This window comes from Terrapene carolina, unplaced genomic scaffold (genome assembly GCF_002925995.2).
Source record: "Terrapene carolina triunguis isolate 2854851 unplaced genomic scaffold, T_m_triunguis-2.0 Scaffold49, whole genome shotgun sequence".
NCBI classification, from domain to species: Eukaryota; Metazoa; Chordata; order Testudines; family Emydidae; genus Terrapene; species Terrapene triunguis.
This window is the reverse complement of record NW_020664400.1, coordinates 2,587,935-2,609,949: the sequence shown is the minus strand read 5'-3', so window position 1 is coordinate 2,609,949 and position 22,015 is coordinate 2,587,935. Positions and strand designations below refer to the sequence as shown.

The 22,015-nt window shown below is 48.0% G+C and overlaps 1 protein-coding gene across 1 annotated transcript in view; it reads right to left on the bottom strand.

The window, feature by feature from the left end:
- Window positions 1-4,351: 4,351 nt before the first annotated feature.
- Window positions 4,352-22,015, bottom strand: part of LOC113407629 (interleukin-1 beta-like) — a 19,452-nt gene continuing 1,788 nt past the window's right edge. The window contains exons 2-4 of the mRNA XM_026656734.1: window positions 21,305-21,484; window positions 5,661-5,812; window positions 4,352-4,561 (exon numbers count right to left, since the gene is read on the bottom strand). Coding sequence (XP_026512519.1) covers window positions 4,352-4,561; window positions 5,661-5,812; window positions 21,305-21,484 — 542 coding nt within the window. The remainder of the gene's footprint in view (window positions 4,562-5,660; window positions 5,813-21,304; window positions 21,485-22,015) is intronic.

Below are 22,015 nucleotides of genomic sequence, written 5' to 3'. Positions count from 1 at the left end.
TTGGGCTCCAGACTACAGCAGTGGAATCTCCTGGCAGGTGATGTTAGGGTTTCCATGTTCCATGACCGTCAAAAGAATCTTGTCCCATTCTTCTTCATGGAAGGTGATCTTGTAGCCTGCAACAACATTGATGGTGTGATGGCAGCCCTCAACATCGTTCACGATCCAGATGAGTGGAGACTGTTCATTGATTCATCGAAGACGAGTCTTCAAGCTATTTTACTGCATAATGGCAATGTTTTGCCATCAATTCCAGTTGATCATGCGGTCCATATGAAGGAAACCTATGACAACATGAAACAACTTTTGAGGTGCATAAACTATGACCAACATCAGTGGCAGCTTTGTGGCGATTTGAAGGTTGTTGCTCTCTTGCTTGGTCTGCAGACTGGATACACAAAGTACTGCTGTTTTCTCTGCGAATGGGATAGTCGTGCAAGAGATTCCCACTACATCAAGAAAGACAGTCATTGGAGCCTGGGAGGAAAAGTGTTCAGCATCCACCACTTGTTGAATCAAGGAAGATTTTGTTACCATCCTTACACATCAAGCTGGGTCTGATGAAGAACTTTGTCAAAGCCATCGACAAAACACAAGCAGCTTTCAAGTACCTCCGTGGAAAATTTCCAAGGTTAAGTGAAGCTAAGATAAAGGAAGGTGTCTTTGTTGGTCTTCAGATTCGTGAACTTCTTCGAGATGGTGCATTTGACCATGCAGTGCGTGGCAAGGAAAAGATGGCATGGAAAGCCTTCCAGTTAGTGGCAATAAATTTTCTCGGAAACAACAAGGCAGACAACTACAGGTTGTTGGTGGAAAACCTCTTCAAGGCATACAAAAGCCTTGGTTGCAACATGTCACTAAAGATACATTTTTTGCACTCTCATCTAGATTTTTTTCCACCGAACTGCGGAGCAGTGAGCGACGAGCACGGCGAGCGATTTCACCAGGACATTGCAACAATGGAGAAACGCTATCAGGGCAAATGGAGCCCATCAATGCTTGCAGACTATTGCTGGACAGTGACAAGAGATGCTCCATTTAATGAATACAAGAGACAAGCCAAGAAGCGCCGAGTAGACACTGAATAGGACTAAACTATGTACATAATAGTTTTTTGCCTTTTGTTTCATAATAAATTTTATTTATATAACCCTTTTTTGCTGATTTTTAAAGTGTTACATAAACAGGACAGGTGAAATATTATCATGTAAAGCAACCATAAACACATGAAAAGACCTAGGTTTACAATTTATGAATAAAACTCTACTATCTACACAATATACATAGACATAAAATGTAAAAACTTAAATATCTTAGAAACAGTAGCCAATCAGTTGTTTTAATTGTCATATTTGAATTCAGCACATCAAAATACATAATAAATAGCACATTTTATCTCTGAAGCAGACGACTTCTCAAAAATTGTAGACCAGTGAACAGCAGTGTTGCCGACTCTGGGCTTCTGTACACTTAAAATGCAACAGTGGCACAGCTGCAGTGCTGTAGTGCTTCCATGTAGACATGGCCTATCTAGATCCCTTCCAGTCGGTGTAGTTAATCCCCCCCCATCCCCTGAGAGGCAGTAGCTTGGGCGACAGAAGAATGCTGTCTACACCTGGGGTTAAATTGGCTTAACTATGTCACTCGCATGTGGATTTTTCACACCCCTGAGTGATATAGCTGGGTCGACCTGACTTTTTAGTGTAGACCAGGCCTCTCGCAATTTTATCACAACTCTCATGATTTGGGGACTTTTCTTTAAGCCTCTGTAACCTTTGGGTGGGCTAAAGCAGCAGTTCTCAACCAGGGGTCTGAGGCCTCCTGTGTAGGGTTACCATATTTCAGCACGGAAAAAAGAGGACGGGAGGAGCCCCGCCCCCGTTCTGCCCTAGCCCCGCCCCCGTCCTGCCCTAGCCCCGCCCCTTCCACTCCCCGCCCCCCTCAGAACCCCAACCCTCCCCCTGCTCCTTGTTCCCTGACTGCCCCCTCCTGGGACCCCTGCCCCTAACTGCCCCCCAGGACTCCACCCCCTATCTAAGCCTCCCTGCCTCTTGTCCCCTGACTGCCCCAACCCTTATCCACACCCCCACCCCCAGACAGACCCCTGGGACTCCCACGCCCCATCCAACCACTCCCCACCCCCTGACAGCCCCCCCCAGAACTCCCGACCCATCTAAACCCCTCTGCTCCCTGTCCCCTGACTGCTCCGATCCCTCTCCCCACTCCTGCTCCCTGACAGCTCCCCCCAGAACTCCCAACCCCCCACCCACCCACCCGCTCCTTGTCCCCTGACTGCCCCCTCCTGGGACCCCTGCTCCTAACTGCCCTCCAGAACCCCACCCCCTACCTAAGCCTCCCTGTTCCTTATCCCCTAACTGCCCCTTCCTAAGACCCCCCCAACTGCCCCCCAGGACCCTACCCCCTACCTGTACCCTGACTGCCCAAAACTTTCTCCACTCCCCCCAAGAAGCCCCCCCCCTGAACTCCCGACCCCCCCCCGTTTCTTGACTGCCCCCTCCAGAACCTCCCTGCCCCTTCTCCTGCCCCCCTTACCCTGCTGCTCAGAACAGGGTGTTGGGCTCTGTGCGAGCCGGACACGTGGCTGCGCTCCCCAGCACAACACACAACCCGGTCCCTGGCCCTACACAGTGCTGCTGGAGCGGGGCGCGGGGCTGCCGGGGAGGAGGAGCTGCCGGCTCAGATTGCAGGGAGGGAGGGAGGGGGGGAGGAGCTCCTCTACAGCTGCTCCGGAGTCCAGCCCGTGACTTTCCTGCAGCCCTCCCAGCCGCTCGCTCTGCTCTGCCGGGGGAGGGGGGAAATCCCGGACATTTTGAGTGATTTACAAATTCCCCCCGGACGCTATTTTTAGCACAAAAAGGAGGACATGTCCGGGTAAATCCGGACGAATGGTAACCCTACTCCTGTGGGTCCACGAGCAGGTTTCAGGGGGTCTGCCAAACAGGGCTGACATTAGACTCATTGTGGCGCAGGGCAGAAAGTCCATGCTGCCCTGACCTCAGCATCCGGGGCTGAAGCCAAAGCAGCTTAGCTTTGCGGGGCCCCCCGTGGTGTGGGGGCCCCATGCAGTTGCCCTGCTTGCTTCCCCCTAATGCCAGCCCTGGCTTTTATATGCAGAAAAACAATTGTTGTGGCTGGGGAGTTTTTATAGCATGTTGGGGGGCGGGGAGGGGAGGCCTCAGAAAGGAAAAAGGTTGAGAACCCCTGGGCTAGAGTTTACTTCATTGCCCTTCTCCAGGGCCTAAAGAAAAACCACCTCTCATAGAACAGCACCTGGAAACCCAGAATTCAGTCACTAAGGATTTTCAGCAAGAATTGCGTATGGTCAACCTCCCCACATTCAAGTCCAAAATGAACAAAAGGAATTAACAATTTTTAAATACCAACTTTATAAAAAAAATAAAGAAACAATAATAAATAATAATATAATTACTTATAATTATAGTTATAATGACTATAACTTAAGTTCTACAACATAACATGGCTACTTTATAACCCACATACTGTTGGGATTGACAGTTTTGTAATAAATATATCACTACCTTAGATTACTCAAACTGCAAGAAACTGTAAGAGTCCGACTTCCTATTCATGTTTACTTTCTCTTTGCATTTCAGTTCAGATAATAAGAAAAGACTAGTCAGTTACACATTAGTAACAAATCAGTTTCAAGCCAATTGCATCTTCAGGTTTTCAATTCCCTAGACACCAGTGCTGGTTGCAAATACTGCAGGAGCTGGTTTATTTGCTTATAAGTACCCTCCCAAAATACCTGTTTCCACTGGAATTTTAAAAGACAATTTTTTTTCTGTTGATATTTTGTAAAAAAATATTTAAAAACCCAGAAAACCTAACAATATTAGAGGCAGGAGTTGATCTAACAGTGTCCCTATAAATGATCAGGGAATAAAACTATATGTATAGTGCCTAAAGTAATGAGACATCCCATTGTGGCTGGTGCCTCTAGATGCTACCGTAATAATAATAATAATAATAATAATAATAATAATAATAAATAAAACTGAATTAATATGGAATTAATGCTAATGTTTAAAATCAAATTTACACAAGTTAAGAAGGAAGGTACTGTACATCTGGGGTCAGGCTTGAGTTATGAGAGATTACAAGTATTGATTACAAGGTTCACAAGATACATATAGTACAATTCAATTCATTAATTTAAATTAATAATTTAATTAATAAATTAATTTTAAAAACAGAATTAATAAAACTGAATTAATATGGAATTGCTGAGATCCCATAAATAGTTATGCTCCTACTGTATGTAGTACATACAAGCATTTACTTCTAAACAGTAACTGCTGGCTAGGGATTAGATTTCAACCAAATAAAAATCAGTGATGTCCCGCTCTCCGGTTCTATTCACCATCCTGACAGGTTTGTCGTTCAGTTTTGAGGTGCCGAGGAACCAGCCTGGATGGGCAGCTGATTCAAAGCTGCAAGTGGAACCAGAACTGGTCTTGAAAAAGATGAAACGCTCCTGATCCCCGGTCCTGATGTCTTTCATAGGCCCCTTCACCTTCTGTGAGAAATAAGAGAGGCCAGTTAGAAACAGGGATGCTCTTTGGAAGGCTTTCATCCTGCAATGGGATGAGCATGAGAAGGGGCTTCTAATTAGGACACAGAGCTAGTGTCCACTCTCATTTGTGCCTGTGCAACTGTTATGTGGGTATCTATCCCTGAGCAGAATTTGCTCCAAGGAAGCACTGAGCTTGACTCTCCCCTGCCTTCCACTTTGGGCTGTCATTTACACCAGTGAAAAGTGGGTGTGAAATGCTGGCCCTCTGAGTGTACTGAAAACACCTGATGCACATAGACAGGAGAATCTGGCCCGGACACCACAGGTGTTTCATACACCTCAGAAAGACTGTCCACCAAACAAGGAACCTATTCCTGCTCCTATTGAATGGGATTTCAATGTAAGAGAGATCAGACCCAACGGTAGACAATAACTACATGGAAGCTGCAAAAGCATGGCTGCAGTTTTAATCCTTGATCACTAACGATACGTTTTCACTGCAGCTGGGAGCAAGCCCACCAGTACGGTAGACAGGCTTGCACTAGCTCTGCTCAAACTACCACTTTAAAAATAACTGTATGAACATGGCAGCACCTCAGAGACTTGGGCTAGCCACCTGGGCTCAGAACCAGGGGGGCAGCTGGGTTTGGAGGCCCGAGCTCCCTTTTTTAGCGGAGTAGCTCAAGCCCTGCTTGGGCAAGTCTGTCTACCCACACAAGGAGGCTCGCGGCCAGCTGCAGTATAGACATACCCCAAGGGCACAAGAGACTGGGATTCAGGAGACCTGGGTTCCTGGGCAAGTCACTTCTTATCTCTGCTTCTCCTTCCACTCTTTGTCTTCTGTATTTAGATGATAAAATCTTTGAGGAAGGAACCTTCTTATTAGGTGACTGCACAGTGCCTACCACAACAGGGCCTTGATCTCGAATGAAGAATCAAGGCGCTACTGTAACAGCACTAAATGATAATAGTAATCATAAACCGTATCGGAGGGAAAACAGTGACTCCCATGTAAAGGTATCAATACAAACCAGAGATGTGGATTGAATTTCAGTCGCTGTGGAGTTTGTGATGATGCTAAAGGTCTGCTAATCCCACTCACCTCCAGCTGCAGCACAGGGCTGCCTTTATCCTTCACACAGCACAGATACAGATTGTTTTCCGCAGCGTTGCTTTCCACAATGTTCATAGCAACAGGACTGATGCGTTTTGGGGAGATGTGCGGTGAGCGATATAAATCCAGGTTTAATTTCACTAGGAAAAGAAAAGCAAGAGGAAATCCAGACTCAATTACAATAAAAAAGGCAGCCCGTCTGTCTGTGAAGATCTAGGAAGCACCATCACTTATAAATAGTGAGTGAGGAACCTGAAATCCATGCACAATAGCTGCCATATCACTTTATCGGTGACACTGATGGCTCTTTTAAAAATAACTGCACATCAGAGATTCAGTTGTGCACTTTTACTCACCTGAGTAATGCCATCCACTTCAGTGGGACTGTGCCTGAAGACAAAATACTCCCAAGAAATAGGGGTTGGAAAATCAGATCTTAATAATTACGTGCAGAAAATGACATTAAAAGAACATTAGAGGTGGCAAAGTCAAGCACTCCAAAGGTAGGAAATGCCAGAATGCCTGTTGCAATCTTAATTCGACCCCTGTGCCCATATTCATTATGATAGGCTTTCATTACCTGATCACATACTATTTTTTCCACAGGAGTCTTGCCTCATTCAGTACACAGGATGGACCTACTCTGAAGATTAATCAGGGCTGTGAATGACCCTTGTCCAGCCAGACCTTACTTTCCCACAGGAGACTGCTGCTCAGATAGAAGCTGATCAGAGTGCAGCTGTGCAGCAACCAGGAGGTGTCTGAGCACCAGGTTGTTATGGACTGGGATATAGGCTGTCTGGCCTAGTAGTCAGAGCAGGAGTCAGGTTCGGTGGGCAGAGCAGCCACACAGGCTGGGGAATAAAGCCAAGGGCACCAGAATCAACTGCCAGTTATCAGAACCAGGGGGTCAAGCCTGAGTCAGAACTGGACATCGAAGTTGAGGGTCAGAGCCGGGGTCAGATACCAAATGTCAGAGTCAAGGGTCAGAAGTCAGAGGCAGAGCCAGGACTGGTCACCGAGGATTGGAGGCAAGGTATGAGGGCAGGAACTGGAGGATAGGTGAGGATCGAGTGTGCAGCAGCCTGGCTGGGGAGCCAGGAGCAGGGCTTTTTTGTCAATTTCACAGCTCGGAGCCCATGTAAGGAACACAGTGTCTACACAGACACTGCGTCGCCCTAACAACACCGACATAAGCCCTACGCCTCTCGTGGAGGTGGAGTTATTATGTCGGTGTAGTAGGGCACTTACATCGGCGGGATCAAGGCTGTAGTGTAGACACTGACATAATTAGGTCAACCTAAGGCCTGGTCTACACTACACAGTTAGGTTGACATAAGGCAGGAGCAAAGGTAGGAGCCAGGAGCAGTGCAGGAGACAGGCACAAGTAGTGTCCAATGTAGCCACAACAGGAAACCACCTTGTTTCTCAGACAAGCTTCCTGTGCTTCCTTCTGGCTTAGCATGGTTGGACCACATGGTGGAGCCAGCCGAGCCTCCAATCAGGGCTCCCATGGGTGGAGTCTTGGCTGAGGTTATAGCCCTAGTAGCTCCTTGGCCCACATGGGTTCAGTGGACTCTGGGTGGAGGCCAGGATGCAGCAGTTGTCTGGGCCTCCCAGGCCCGGCTTTGAGACCCGGCACATCATAGATTCATAGATTCTAGGACTGGAAGGGACCTCGAGAGGTCATCGAGTCCAGTCCCCTGCCCGCATGGCAGGACCAAATACTGTCTAGACCATCCCTGATAGACATTTATCTAACCTACTCTTAAATATCTCCAGAGATGGAGATTCCACAACCTCCCTAGGCAATTTATTCCAGTGTTTAACCACCCTGACAGTTAGGAACTTTTTCCTAATGTCCAACCTAGACCTCCCTTGCTGCAGTTTAAGCCCATTGCTTCTTGTTCTGTCCTTAGAGACTAAGGTGAACAAGTTTTCTCCCTCCTCCTTATGACACCCTTTTAGATACCTGAAAACTGCTATCATGTCCCCTCTCCGTCTTCTCTTTTCCAAACTAAACAAACCCAATTCTTTCAGCCTTCCTTCATAGGTCATGTTCTCAAGACCTTTAATCATTCTTGTTGCTCTTCTCTGGACCCTCTCCAATTTCTCCACATCTTTCTTGAAATGCAGTGCCCAGAACTGGACACAATACTCCATCTGAGGCCTAACCAGCACAGAGTAAAGCAGAAGAATGACTTCTCGTGTCTTGCTCACAACACACCTGTTAATACATCCCAGAATCATGTTTGCTTTTTTTGCAACAGCATCACACTGTTGACTCATATTTAGCTTGTGGTCCACTATAACCCCTAGATCCCTTTCTGCCATACTCCCTCCTAGACAGTCTCTTCCCATTCTGTATGTGTGAAACTGATTGTTCCTTCCTAAGTGGAGCACTTTGCATTTGTCTTTGTTAAACTTCATCCTGTTTACCTCAGACCATTTCTCCAATTTGTCCAGATCATTTTGAATTATGACCCTATCCTCCAAAGCAGTTGCAATCCCTCCCAGTTTGGTATCATCCGCAACCTTAATAAGCGTACTTTCTATGCCAATATCTTCCATTGCTCCTTCATCAATTCGGAGGTGAAGTTCTCCCTTGCTCTCTTAGTATTTCTCTGGGGAGCCCCACTTGGGCAAATACTTCTGTGAGTTCATTAGCATTGACAGCCACCATTGCTGGGAATGGGAATGGCCTCAGGGTAGCTGGTAGCATAGTCTAAAATTACAAGGCTATATTTGTGCTCCACTGCAGACTTCTCTAATGGGCCCCCCAGATCAGAGGGTACCCTACAATGGGTAGTGGTACTGGGGGGAAGCTTTTTCTGACCCATCCACTGGCACTCAGGGAATGATGCATAATAGTCCCACACCTCTGGATGGACGCCCAGCCAGTAGAACCTCATGGTCACTCTGTTACGAGTCTTCTGCCACCCCAATGACCCCCACATGGTGCTGCATGGCCAGTTGAAGCACCCCTCTTTGAAACTTCCTTGGTCCTCAGAGCTGCATTCTTTCCTCCCCCGACTTGGGATCTTTCAATACCCGATATGCCCCCTCCTCTACCAATTCGAAATGGGGCCACTGAACTTGGGTGAACTGCTCCATGACGCTCTTCCCTGCTACCTGAACCCCTAGGCATCCCTTGGGCTGGAGCCAGCGCCAGCCAAGATCCTTTAGATTATGGGCGACAGTCCGGGGTCAGGCTTTGGCTGGGAATTTCTCACTGCAGAACTGCTACTGGTAGGTTTCAGGTGAGATGTTAAGGGTGCCTAGGATGGCTGCCTTGACATGAGTGTAGTCCTGTGCAGCTGCCGCACTGAGGCCCCAGTATGCTGCCTGGCCCAGCATGCTGTCAAGTAGTAGGCCAATAGGTTGGCCCAATTTCCCTTGAGGCATCGGGCTATGATGGCAACTCTCTCGAATGTGGCAAGGAATGCCTCCGGGTTGTCTACGGGACCCATTGTTGTCAGCTTTACTGGGATGGCTGGTATTGGGACAGCAGCTTCCCCTCCCATGGTTAGACTCCATGGCTGTAGGAGCGTCGCCATCTGCTGGATGAGCCGCTGCTGTGCTTCTACCATTTCCGTAATCAGCTGCTCCTCCCGCTGCTGGGCCACCTGCTGCTGATGGTTCAGGAAAACCCACTTCAGCAGTTTCTCAAAATCCACCTCTGGTTTTTGGTTTTTATCTCCCTCTTTCTCTGGCCTACCATCAGTGCCTAGTGTGCCTGCATTCTCCACCAGATGTAACAGAGTCCCCAGAAGACCAGGTGGCCTAGTGGGTAGCGCACCCAGTTTCCAGTCTCAAACCTCCCACAGGAAGGGGTTTCAGTCCAGTTCCTTACTATGGATGTGGCTTCACCTCAGGGTTTTCAACATCCTCACCCTCCCCTTTCTTGGCGGGGGTAGAAATTAGATTTATGCCCCTCCAGCACCAAATGCAGTTGGCAGGGGAACCCGGGCCCTCCCACTCCCAGGGCCCCATGAGAGACAACAATGTCCAGAACTCTGGAGTGCCCTCGGAGCTGCCTTACTGGGTCACTTCCATCTCCCCCACACCTCCAAGTCCAATATAGGATAGCAAAAGAAAAGGAAAGATAACTAAAGCTTCAGCCCCAATGGGCTCAGCACACAGTTGTCTTTCTCAGGGGTGGCTTCTTTGGTACCCTCAGAGTAGGTCCATCTTCCTCCCCAGCCTCCCCCTTCTGAGCTAAGTTGTGCCCTTGTACGTTTCCTCTCCAGTCGGCCCGTGCTCTGGGCCCAGTATTGCCCTTTAACCCCTTCTGGTCCAGCATGGGGTATGTACACCTCGTCACATACCCCAAGGGGAGAACAAGAGGGCTGAACCCCAAAGAATAAGCAATTGAATCAACTGGTTGTGTGCAATGACATTGTGTGTAAAGATCTTTTATGAAAGCCTGTAATGTTCCTAACTTGGTGGTCATTAAGAGATCTATAGCCAGGTTATGGCTGTGAATGTAACTGTGGTGCAGCTACAGCATCACCTCACCACAGGCAGTGAAGCAAGCAAGCAGGGCAGGGCACAGGGCCGGCGCTTCCACTAGGCCACCCTAGGCGGTCGCCTAGGGCGGCAGGATTTGGGGGGCGGCATTTTGCCATCCTCGGCGGATATTCAGCGGCGGGGGGGTCCTTCCGCTCCGGGTCTTCAGCGGAAATTCAGCGGTAGGTCCTTCACTCGCTCCGGGATCCGCCGCCAAAATGCCCCGAAGACGCGGAGTGGAAGGACCCCTGCCGCCGAATGCTCAGAGGAGGAGCGCTGCCGCCTAGAGCGGCAAAAACCCTGGCGCCACTCCTGGCAGGGCACCCCCAACCCCCCCGCAGGCTAGTTGTTTACACAAAACCAATATCAAGTACCCATCCATTGTCCAGCCAGGAAGACACAATGGTGGGGCATTAAAGTAAATGGAAAGTCATTGAAGCCGAAAAGAAAATCATAGAATCATAGAATATCAGGGTTGGAAGGGACCTCAGGAGGTCATCTAGTGCAACTACCTGCTCAAAGCAGGACCAATTCCCAACTAAATCATCCCAGCCAGGGCTTTGTCAAGCCTGAGCTTAAAAACCTCTAAGGAAGGAGATTCCACCACCTCCCTAGGGAACCCATTCCAGTGCTTCACCACCCTCCTAGTGAAAAAGTTTTTCCTAATATCCAACCTAAACCTCCCCCACTGCAACTTGAGACCATTACTCCTTGTTCTGTCATCTGGTACCACTGAGAACAGTCTAGATCCATCCTCTTTGGAACCCCCTTTCAGGTAGTGGAAAGCAGCTATCAAATGCCTCCTCATTCTTCTCTTCTGCAGACTAAACAATCCCAGTTCCTTCAGCCTCTCCTCATAAGTCATGTGCTCCAGCCCCCTAATCATTTTTGTTGCCCTACGCTGGACTCTTTCCAATTTTTCCACATCCTTCTTGTAGTGTGGGACCCAAAACTGGACACAGTACTCCAGATGAGGCCTCACCAATGTCGAATAGAGGGGAATGATCACGTCCCTCAATCTGCTGGCAATGCCCCTACTTATACAGCCCAAAATGCCGTTAGCCTTCTTGGCAACAAGGGCACACTGTCGACTCATATCCAGCTTCTCGTCCATTGTAACCCCTAGGTCCTTTTCAGCAGCACTGCTGCCTAGCCATTCGGTCCCTAGTCTGTAGCAGTGCATGGGATTCTTCCGTCCTAAGTGCAGGACTCTGCACTTGTCCTTGTTGAACTTCATCAGGTTTCTTTTGGACCAATCCTCTAATTTGTCTAGGTCCCTCTGTATCCTATCCCTACCCTCCAACGTATCTACCACTCCTCCCAGTTTAGTGTCATCTGAAAACTTGCTGAGAGTGCAGTCCACGCCATCCTCCAGATCATTAATGAAGATATTGAACAAAACCGGCCCCAGGACTGACCCTTGGGACACTCCGCTTGATACTGGCTGCCAAATAGACATGGAGCCATTGATCACTACCTGTTGAGCCCGACGATCTAGCCAGCTTTCTATCCACCTTATAGTCCATTCATCCAGCCCATACTTCTTTAACTTGCCGGCAAGAATACTGTGGGAGACCGTATCAAAAGCTTTGCTAAAGTCAAGGAATAACACATCCACTGCTTTCCCCTCATCCACAGAGCCAGTTATCTCCTCATAGAAGGCAATTAGGTTAGTCAGGCATGACTTGCCCTTGGTGAATCCATGCTGACTGTTCCTGATCACTTTCCTCTCCTCTAAGTGCTTCAGAATTGATTCCTTGAGGACCTGCTCCATGATTTTTCCAGGGACTGAGGTGAGGCTGACTGGCCTGTATCCCCAGGCCTTGTCTACACTGCCACTTTACATCGCTGCAACTTTCTCACTCAGGGGGGTGAAAAAACACCCCCCTGAGCGCTGCAAGTTTCAGCACTGTAAAGTGCCAGTGTAGACCATGCACCAGCGCTGGGAGCAACTCCCCTCCTGTGGGTGTTTTTTTTACAGCGCTGGGAGAGAGCTGGCTGGTGCTGCGACTACACACCCATGCGCTGCCGCGGCAGCGCTTTAACGTTGCTAGTGAAAACATTCCCTCAGTCTTGGAAAACTGAGAAAGCAGTTATTTCACGCTGAATAACCATGAGTCATCATGCCAGAAGGAAGAGAAAAAATGGGGGGGAAAGAGAGAAAAGACTGGGCTGCATTACACAGTTAGGTCGGCGTAAGGCAGCTTAGGGCATGGCTATATTAGAAACTTAAGTTGACCTATATTAGGTTGATTTACAGCCAGCACACTACCCCCCTTGGGTCAGGGGTGTGCGTCCTCACCAGGAGCTCTTCCACCAGCTGAAGAGGGGCAGTGTGGGGAGCTGAGAGCATGGTCTCTCAGCTCCACTGGCAGCTCCCTGCCAGGAGCCTGGCTGACCTACAGGCTCCTGGGCTCCCGCCCTCTTCCCTCCCCATCCCTGCACTCGCTCCCGCTGGGAGCCAGGCAGCCATGTCAATTTCAGGAAGCAGGGTCTGTGATGTTCTGTACCTCGTGGGAACACCCTGCACCCCATGTTCATCCTTATAAAGTGATTGTGGGATCCACCTAACAAAGAGAAGGAAGAGCTAGTGAGGAGGGCTTTAAACTAGGTTCGCCGGGTGATGGTGACCCTGAGGTAAGTGGGGAAGAGGGATACTGGGAGGAAACACAAGGAGGAGGGTACAGGACGGGAAGCCTCCTGATTCATACTGAGAAAGCAGGGCAATCGACTAGTTATCTGAGGTGCATGTACATGAATGCAAGAAGCCTGGGAAACAAGCAGGAAGAATTGGAAGTCCTGGCACAGTGAAGGAACTATGATGTGATTGGAATAACAGAAACTTGGTGGGGCAGTTCACATGACTGGAGCACTGTCATGGATGGGTATAAACTGTTCAGGAAGGACAGGCAGGGGAGGAAAGGTGGAGGAGTTGCATTGTATGTAAGAGAGCGGTATGATTGCTCAGAGCTCCAGTATGAAACTGGAGAAAAGCCTGTTGAGAGTCTTTGGGTTAGGTTTAGAGGCAAGAGCAACAAGGGTGATGCCGTGGTGGGCATGTGCTATAGACTACCAGATCAGAAGGATGAGGTAAACTTTGGATAACTAACTGAAGTTTCCAGATCACAGGCCCTGTTTCTAATGGGGGACTTCAATCACGCTGACATCTGCTGGGAGAGTAATACAGCAGTGCACAGACAATCCAGGAAGTTTTTGGAGAGTGCTGGAGGAACCAACTAGGGGCCGTGCTCCTCTTGACCTGCTGCTTACAAACAAGGAAGAATTGGTGGGGGAAGTAGAAGTGGGTGGCAACCTAGGCAGCAGTGACCATGAGATGGTTGAGTTCAGGATCCTGACAAAAGGATGAAAGGAAAGTAGCAAAATCCAGACCCTGGACTTCAGAAAAGCAGATTTAGACTCCCTTAGGGAACTGATGGGCAAGGATCCCCTGGGAGGCTAATATGAGGGGGAAAGGAGTCCAGGAGAGCTGGCTGAATTTTAAAGAAGAATTATTGAGGGCGCAGGAACAAACCATCCCGATGTGCAGAAAGAATAGCAAATATGGAAGGTGACCAGCTTGGCTTAACTGTGAAATCTTTGGTGAGCTTAAACTCAAAGAGGAAGCTTACAAGAAGTGGAAATTAGGACAGATGACTAGGGAGGAGTATAAAAATATTGCTTGAGCATGCAGGGGTGTAATCAGGAAGGCCAGGGCATGATTGCAGTTGCAGCTAGCAAGAGATCTGAAGGGTAACAAGAAGGTTTTCTACAGGTATGTTAGCAACAAGAAGAAGGTCAGGGAAAGTGTGGGCCCCTTACTGAATGGGGGAGGCAACCTAGTGACAGCTGATGTGGAAAAAGCTGAAGTACTCAATGCTTTTTTTGCCTCGGTTTTCACAGACAAGGTCAGCTCCCAGACTGCTGCACTGGGCAACACAGTATGAGAAAGAGGTGAGCAGCCCTCAGTGGTGAAAGAACAGGTTAAGGACTATTTAGAAAAGCTGGACATGCACAAGTCCATGGGTCCAGATCTAATGCATCCGAGGGTGCTGAGGTAGTTCACTGATGTGATTGCAGAGCCATTGGCCATTATCACTGAAAATTCATGGCAATCGGGGAATGATTGGAAAAAGACAAATATAGCGCACATATTTTAAAAAGGGAAGAAAGAGAACCCGGGGAACCACAGACCGGTCAGCCTCACGTCAGTCCCCGGCAAAATCATGGAGCAGGTCCTCAAAGAATCCATTTTGAAGCACTTGGAGGAGAGGAAGGTGATCAGGAACAGTCAACATGGATTCACCCAGGGCAAGTCATGCCTGACCAACCTGATTGCCTTCTATGATGAGATAATTGGCTCTGTGGGTATGGAGAAATCGGTGGATGTGATATATCTTGACTTTAGCAAAGCTTTTGATACGGTCTCCCACAGTATTCTTGCCAACAAGTTAAAGAAGTATGGATTGGATAAGCTGAGCTTCTAAACAAGGTTTGAAATCTAGAAGCCGTTGTTCATTGGCTGAGCCTTAGTCGGGGGCGGGGCTATCAGGAAGGCCAGGGCTTTATAAAGCCGTGAGCAAGCGACCAGGGGCCGCTAACAGGGAGTTTCGAGAGGGAGTTGGGAAGGGGGCGAGGTACACTTGCCATTCTTTAAAACTTTTAAACTAAACTATAAACAAAACTTCTTGATTTAAACAAAAACCCTGTCAGTAACCTAGGCAGCTGTGGGAGAGAATGCAGGCAGAAGCCCAGCAGCAGAGTGGGGGCTATCCAGTTTATTGCACTTAGTGTAGCATGTATGATTACCTGCCCTGTGGGCGGGTGGCGTATGTGTGCATTTGGTGCAAGGAGCTCCTGGCCCTCAGAGACCGCGTATTGGGCTTTGGAGGCCAGGGTGGCGGAACTGGAGGAGCTAAGGGAGGCAGAGAGGTATGTTGATGAGGCTTTCCGGGACACTGTAGATTTGTCCCACCTCCGGTCAGACAGCCCCTGTGCTGTTAAGAAGGATGAAAGGCTCAGGGAAGCAGAGCAGTCAACGGGAGCAGAGGGAAACCTTCCCATAGTTGGGACCCTCCTTCCAGATGATGTTGGGGTATCCTCTCGCACTGAGGTTACCTCTCCAGGGGAGGGAACTCCAGTCATTAGGAAAAGGCATGTGTTAGTAATGGGAGATTTGATCATTAGAAACATAGATAGCTGGGTTTGTGATGACCGGGAGAACCACATAGTGACTTGCCTGCCTGACGCAAAGGTTGCGGATCTCTCAAGGCATCTAGATAGACTTATGTGTAGTGCTGGGGAGGAGCCGGTGGTCATGGTACATGTAGGTATCAATGACATAGGGAAGGGTAGGAGAGACGTCCTGGAGGCCAAATTTAGGCTGCTAGGAAAGAGACTGAAATCCAGTCTCAGAATGCTTCCAGTTCCACGCGCAGGGCCAGGTAGGCAGGCAGCGCTTCAGAGTCTCAATGCATGGATGAGACGATGGTGTAGGGAGGAGGAGTTTAGATTTATTTGGAACTGGGGAAACTTTTGGGATGGGGGGAGCCTATACAGGAAGGATGGGCTCCACCTAAACCAAAGTGGATCCAGACTGCTGGCACTTAACATTAAAAAGGTTGCAGAGCAGTTTTTAAACTAAGAGATGGGGGAAAGCCGACTGCTGCAGAGGAGCATGTGGATCGGACAGAGACTTCTCTTAGAGGAGAGTCTATTGATAGAGATTCTCTAGGTTTTAGTCAGGAGGAGAGGATGGAAGAGGATAAAGTATGGGTCAGACCAGATGAGAAACATTCACATAAAAAAGAATCTGACACATCAGAAAAGAGCAGACAAATAAACAGTGACAAGTTTTTAAAGTGCTTGTACACAAATGCTAGAAGTCTAAATAATAAGATGGGTGAACTAGAGTGCCTTGTGATAAAGGAGGATATTGATATAATAGGCATCACAGAAACCTGGTGGAGTGGGGACAATCGATGGGACACAATCATTCCGGTGTACAAAATATATCGGAAGGACAGAACAGGTCGTGCAGGGGGTTGGGGGGATGGCACTATATGTGAAAGAAAATGTAGAATCAAATGAAGTAAAAATCTTAAATGAAGCCACATGTTCCATAGAATCTCTATGGATAATAATTCCATGCTCTAATAAGAATATAACAGTAGGGAGCTATTATCGACCACCTGACCAGGACAGTGATAGTGACGATGAAATGCTAAGGGAGATTAGAGAGGCTATCAAAATAAAGAACTCAATAATAGTGGGGGATTTCAATTATCCCCATATTGACTGGGTACATGTCACCTCAGGATGAAATGCAGAGACAAAATTTCTCGATATGTTAAATGACTGCTTCTTGGAGCAGCTGGTACAGGAACCCACAAGGGGAGAGGCAATTCTCGATTTAGTCCTGAGTGGAGCACAGGATCTGGTCCAAGAGGTAACTATAACAGGACTGCTTGGAAATAGTAACCACAACATACTAACATTTAACATTCCTGTGGTGGGAAGAACACCTCAACAGCCCAACACTGTGGCATTTAATTTCAGAAAGGGGAACTATGCAAAAATGGGGAGGTTAGTTAAAAAGAAATTAAAAGGTACAGTGACTAGAGTGAAATCCCTGCAAGCTGCATGGACACTTTTCAAAGACACCATAATAGAGGCCCAACTTAAATGTATACCCCAAATTAAAAAACACAGTAAAAGAACTAAAAAAGAGCCACCGTGGCTTAACAACCATGTAAAAGAAGCAGTGAGAGATAAAAAGGCATCTTTTCAAAAGTGGAAGTCAAATCCTAGTGAGGTAAATAGAAAGGAGCATAAACACTGCCAAATTAAGTGTAAAAAATGTAATAAGAAAAGCCAAAAAGGAGCTTGAAGAACAGCTAGCCAAAAATTCAAAAGGTAATAACAAAATGTTTTTTAAGTACATCAGAAGCAGGAAGCCTGCTAAACAACCAGTGGGGCTCCTGGATGATCGAGATACAAAAGGAGCACTTAAAGACGATAAAATCATTGCAGAGAAACTAAATGAATTCTTTGCTTCAGTCTTCACGGCTGAGAATGTTAGGGAGATTCCCAAACCTGAACCGTCCTTTGTAGGTGACAAATCTGAGGAATTGTCACAGATTGAAGTGTCATTACAGGAGGTTTTGGAATTAACTGATAAATTTAACATTAACAAGTCACTGGGACCAGATGGCATTCACCCAAGAGTTCTGAAAGAACTCAAATGTGAAATTGTGGAACTATTAACTATGGTTTGTAACCTGTCCTTTAAATCGGCTTCTGTACCCAATGACTGGAAGATAGCTAATATAACGCCAATATTTAAAAAGGGCTCTAGAGGTGATCCCAGCAATTACAGACCGGTAAGTCTAACGTCAGTACCGGGCAAATTAGTTGAAACAATAGTAAAGAATAAAATTGTCAGACACATAGAAGAACATATAGTGTTGGGCAAAAGTCAACATGGTTTCTGTAAAGGGAAATCATGTCTTACTAATCTATTAGAGTTCTTTGAAGGGGTCAACTAACATGTGGACAAGGGGGATCCAGTGGACATAGTGTACTTAGATTTCCAGAAAGCCTTTGACAAGGTCCCTCACCAAAGGCTCTTACGTAAATTAAGTTGTCATGGGATAAGAGGGAAGATCCTTTCATGGATTGAGAACTGGTTAAAAGACAGGGAACAAAGGGTAGGAATAAATGGTAAATTTTCAGAATGAAGAGGGGTAACTAGTGGTGTTCCCCAAGGGTCAGTCCTAGTACCATTCCTATTCAACTTATTCATAAATGATCTGGAGAAAGGGGTAAACAGTGAGGTGGCAAAGTTTGCAGATGATACTAAGCTGCTCAAGATAGTTAAGACCAAAGCAGACTGTGAAGAACTTCAAAAAGATCTCACAAAACTAAGTGATTGGGCAACAAAATGGCAAATGAAATTTAATGTGGATAAATGTAAAGTAATGCACATTGGAAAAAATAACCCCAACTATACATACAATATGATGGGGGCTAATTTAGCTACAGCTAATCAGGAAAGAGATCTTGGAGTCATCATGGATAATTCTCTGAAGACGTCCACGCAGTGTGCAGCGGCAGTCAAAAAAGCAAACAGGATGTTAGGAATCATTAAAAAAGGAATAGAGAATAAGACGGAGAATATCTTATTGCCCTTATATAAATCCATGGTACGCCCCCATCTTGAATACTGCATACAGATGTGGTCTCCTTATCTCAAAAAAGATATACTGGCATTAGAAAAGGTTCAGAGAAGGGCAACTAAAATGATTAGGGGTTTGGAATGGGTCCCATATGAGGAGAGATTAAAGAGGCTAGGACTTTTCAGCTTGGAAAAGAGGAGACTAAGGGGGGATATGATAGAGGTATATAAAATCATGAGTGGTGTGGAGAAAGTGAATAAGGAAAAGTTATTTACTTGTTCCCATAATATAAGAACTAGGGGCCACCAAATGAAATTAATGGGCAGCAGGTTTAAAACAAATAAAAGGAAGTTCTTCTTCACACAGCGCACAGTCAACCCGTGGAACTCCATGCCTGAAGAGGTTGTGAAGGCTAGGACTATAACAGGGTTTAAAAGAGAACTGGATAAATTCATGGGGGTTAAGTCCATTAATGGCTATTAGCAAGGATGGGTAAGGAATAGTGTCCCTAGTCTCAGTTTGTCAGAGGATGGAGATGGAGCATTATTGTTATAGTAATGTTGTAGTAACTGTTGTTGTTATAGTAATGTTATAGGTTGTAATTTCATGTATCTAGTTATGAGGCTGAAAATGTGTCCTCATGGCTTAAAAGCAGCCCAGGCAAAACTCTCCAAGAGCAGAGAGGCAGTTCACACCTCATCAGGGCGTGGATGGGACAAACCCAGCCCAGTCTCACAGGAACAAAGGACACTGGCCTAGGCAGCAACAAAAGATCTGTTGGACTCTCAAGTGAGTCACCCCCCACCTTCCTTTGGTCAGTTTGGGACTACAATGAGGTAATGCTCACCTGACTCTGAAGGGGGCGGAGGGTGGGGGGCAAAGCCAAGAGGGAAGAAAGAACATGATAAAAGGGAGAGATGTTTTCCATGCTCTCTCTCTTTCACCTACATGTACAGACACCACACAAAGCGACTGAAGCGCTGATCAAAGGGGAGAGCCTGGCTGAAGGGCAACCAGCCAGCCTGTGGTGAGAAGCATCTAAGTTTGTAAGGGCACAGAAAGTGTTAAGATCAGCTTAGAATGAGTTTTGCTTTTATTTCATTTGACCAAATCTGACTTGTTGTGCTTTGACTTAAAATCACTTAAATCTACCTTTATAGTTAATAAATCTGTTTGTTTATTCTACCGGAAGCAGTGCATTTGGTTTGAAGCATGTCAGAGACTCCCCTTGGGATAACAAGCCTGGTACATATCAATTTCTTTGTTAAATTGACGAACTCATATAAGCTTGCAGCGTCCAGCGGGCATAACTGGGCACTGCAAAATGGAGGTTCCTAGGGTTGTGTCTGGGACCGGAGATATTGGCTAGTGTCATTCGGTTGCAAGTAGCTGGGAACAGCTTACATGCCAGAGGCTGTGCGTGAACAGCCCAGGAGTGGGGTTCTCACAGCAGAGCAGGGTAAGGCTGGCTCCCAGAGTCAAGGATTGGGGTGACCTAGCAGATCATCGGTCCAGATAACACCAGGGGAACGTCACATGGTCCTACTAGAGCAACTGGGTTCTAGCTGCCCTACTTCCTTGTCAGTTTCAGGGTTCCTGCTGTGAAATTGACAAGACGACCAACAGCCAATTTAAGGCTGTCTTGAAGACACTGACCTAATTAGGTCCACATAAGCTGCCCAGAGGCGTAGGGCTTATGTCGGTGTTGTTAGGGCGACGCAGTGTCTGTGTAGACACTGTGTTCCTTACATGGGCTTGGAGCCATGAAATTGACAAGAAAGCCCTGCTCCTGGCTCCCACTGCTGGGTCTCCGCTCCAAGCCAGGCTGCCACCTAGGGTTCCGGTTTGGGCTGCCGGCCAGGCTCCCCACTGGGAGCCCTGCTGAGCACTGGGCTCTCGGCTCCCCGCCAGGAGCATGGCAGCCAACTGGACTCTGGATGCAGATCTCCCCACTGGAGGCGAGAAGCCCTGAGCAACTACCCCCCAGTTCCCGGCTGGGAGCAGAGAGGCAAGAAACCCAGGGGGCAGCTGGGCTCCCAGTGGGGAGCTGCATGGAGCTGACAGCTCTGGATCTCAACCCCTCCCCCATTGCCCCTTTTCAGTCAGTGAAAGTGCTCCTGGTGAGGATGAACACCACCAACAGAAGGAGGGTAGTGTGGATATCAGCCACCACAACTGAAGGTAACATAAGTCGACTTAAGATTGTAGTGTAGACATGCCCTTTTTATAAACAGGTTTGGGTTTGAGGTTTTTTATCCCGAAAGGGAGGGCTAACATTTAAGTGGGGTGCTGTCCACGAAACACTGGATCCTTTCTAGGACAGAGGGCACACTGTGAAAATGTTCAGAGGCACCAGGTAACTTGGATTAGAAAAGGGAATTGAGCCAATGTAGAAGTATAAAGCCCGAGATTGCGTCTTTACGTTTGTTTTCTGTGTAACTTGTCTGTGTTTGCTTTTCCGCACTATTCCATCTAGGAAGCTATGATTTTTCTATTCCATAAGCTGTTTGTTTATTTCTACTCCAGGCAGGTCTCTGGTGTTCAAACTGTGTGGAGTGTGGGTGTCCCAGAGTGAACTGATAATTGGGGGCGAGTTTTCACTGGTTGATGAACCAGAGTGGAAAAGTCCAAGTGTCTGTAATTAAGAACTCAGGGAGACGGATGTGGGGAAACTTGGGACCAGAAGGGGTTGCTGAGGTCACCCTGCAAGGAGTAACTAGGCTGGTGGAAGTGAGTAACTAGGCTTGTGCTTGCAGGCCAGCTACTGGTGTCAGACCTTTCACCCATAGCAGCCAGCATTAAGGCCCCCAAAATTACCCAGGCAGACGGTGACTGACTCCCTCGCTGGTCTGAGTGATCCCCAGAACCTCACACCTATATCAGCAGGTAACTGAGCAAGAGGAGATAAACTGGGGGGGGCCCAGAGGAAAGAACTATTTTGTAATTTACCTGCTTCACTGCTATTGGGGCCTTGTAAATGCACCGCCATGAGCTGGGCCTGGCCGGTGTGACGCCACAGGACAAAACTCTTGTGTTCCTCGTCTTGGACTGTGTGCAGCCTGGAGCGGGTGTATTTGTAGATGAAGGTCTCTGCATGCGTGAAGGAGTTGTTGCTGAAGGATACGGGATCTGAAAACATCAAGTGTATGCAGTACCGGGTTTACCATGGCGCTGGGCCCAGAGTCAGAAGGGGCCCCGGCCAGCCAGATCCCCCGGCCAGCAGAGCCGGCCAGGAAAGCTGGGGCCAGGTCGCTCCACTTCCCACCGCTGGTGAGTGCTGGGGGGCGGTTCCCTCCTCCCCCAAAGTCCGGGAGCCAGGGGAGCAGAGCAGAGCGGGCTGGGGTCGGGTCACTCCACTTCCCGCCGCCCCATGAGTGCGGGGTCGGGACCACCCTGCAATCACCTGGCGGCAGGAAGTGGAGTGACCCGGCCCCAACCCGCTCCACTCCACCAGATCGTGCTGGGGGGTGGTTCCCCCCCTGGTCCCCAAACCTGGGGAGGAGATGGAGCGGTGGGGAAAGGACATGGGATGGGGAAGAGGAGGGGATGGGGTGAAGTGGGAGCGGGGGGAAGCGGGGCGGAGGAACGGAAGGGGGTGGGGAGGAGATGGAGCGGTGAGGAAGGGGCATGGGATGGGGAAGAGAAGGGGGCTGGGGGAAG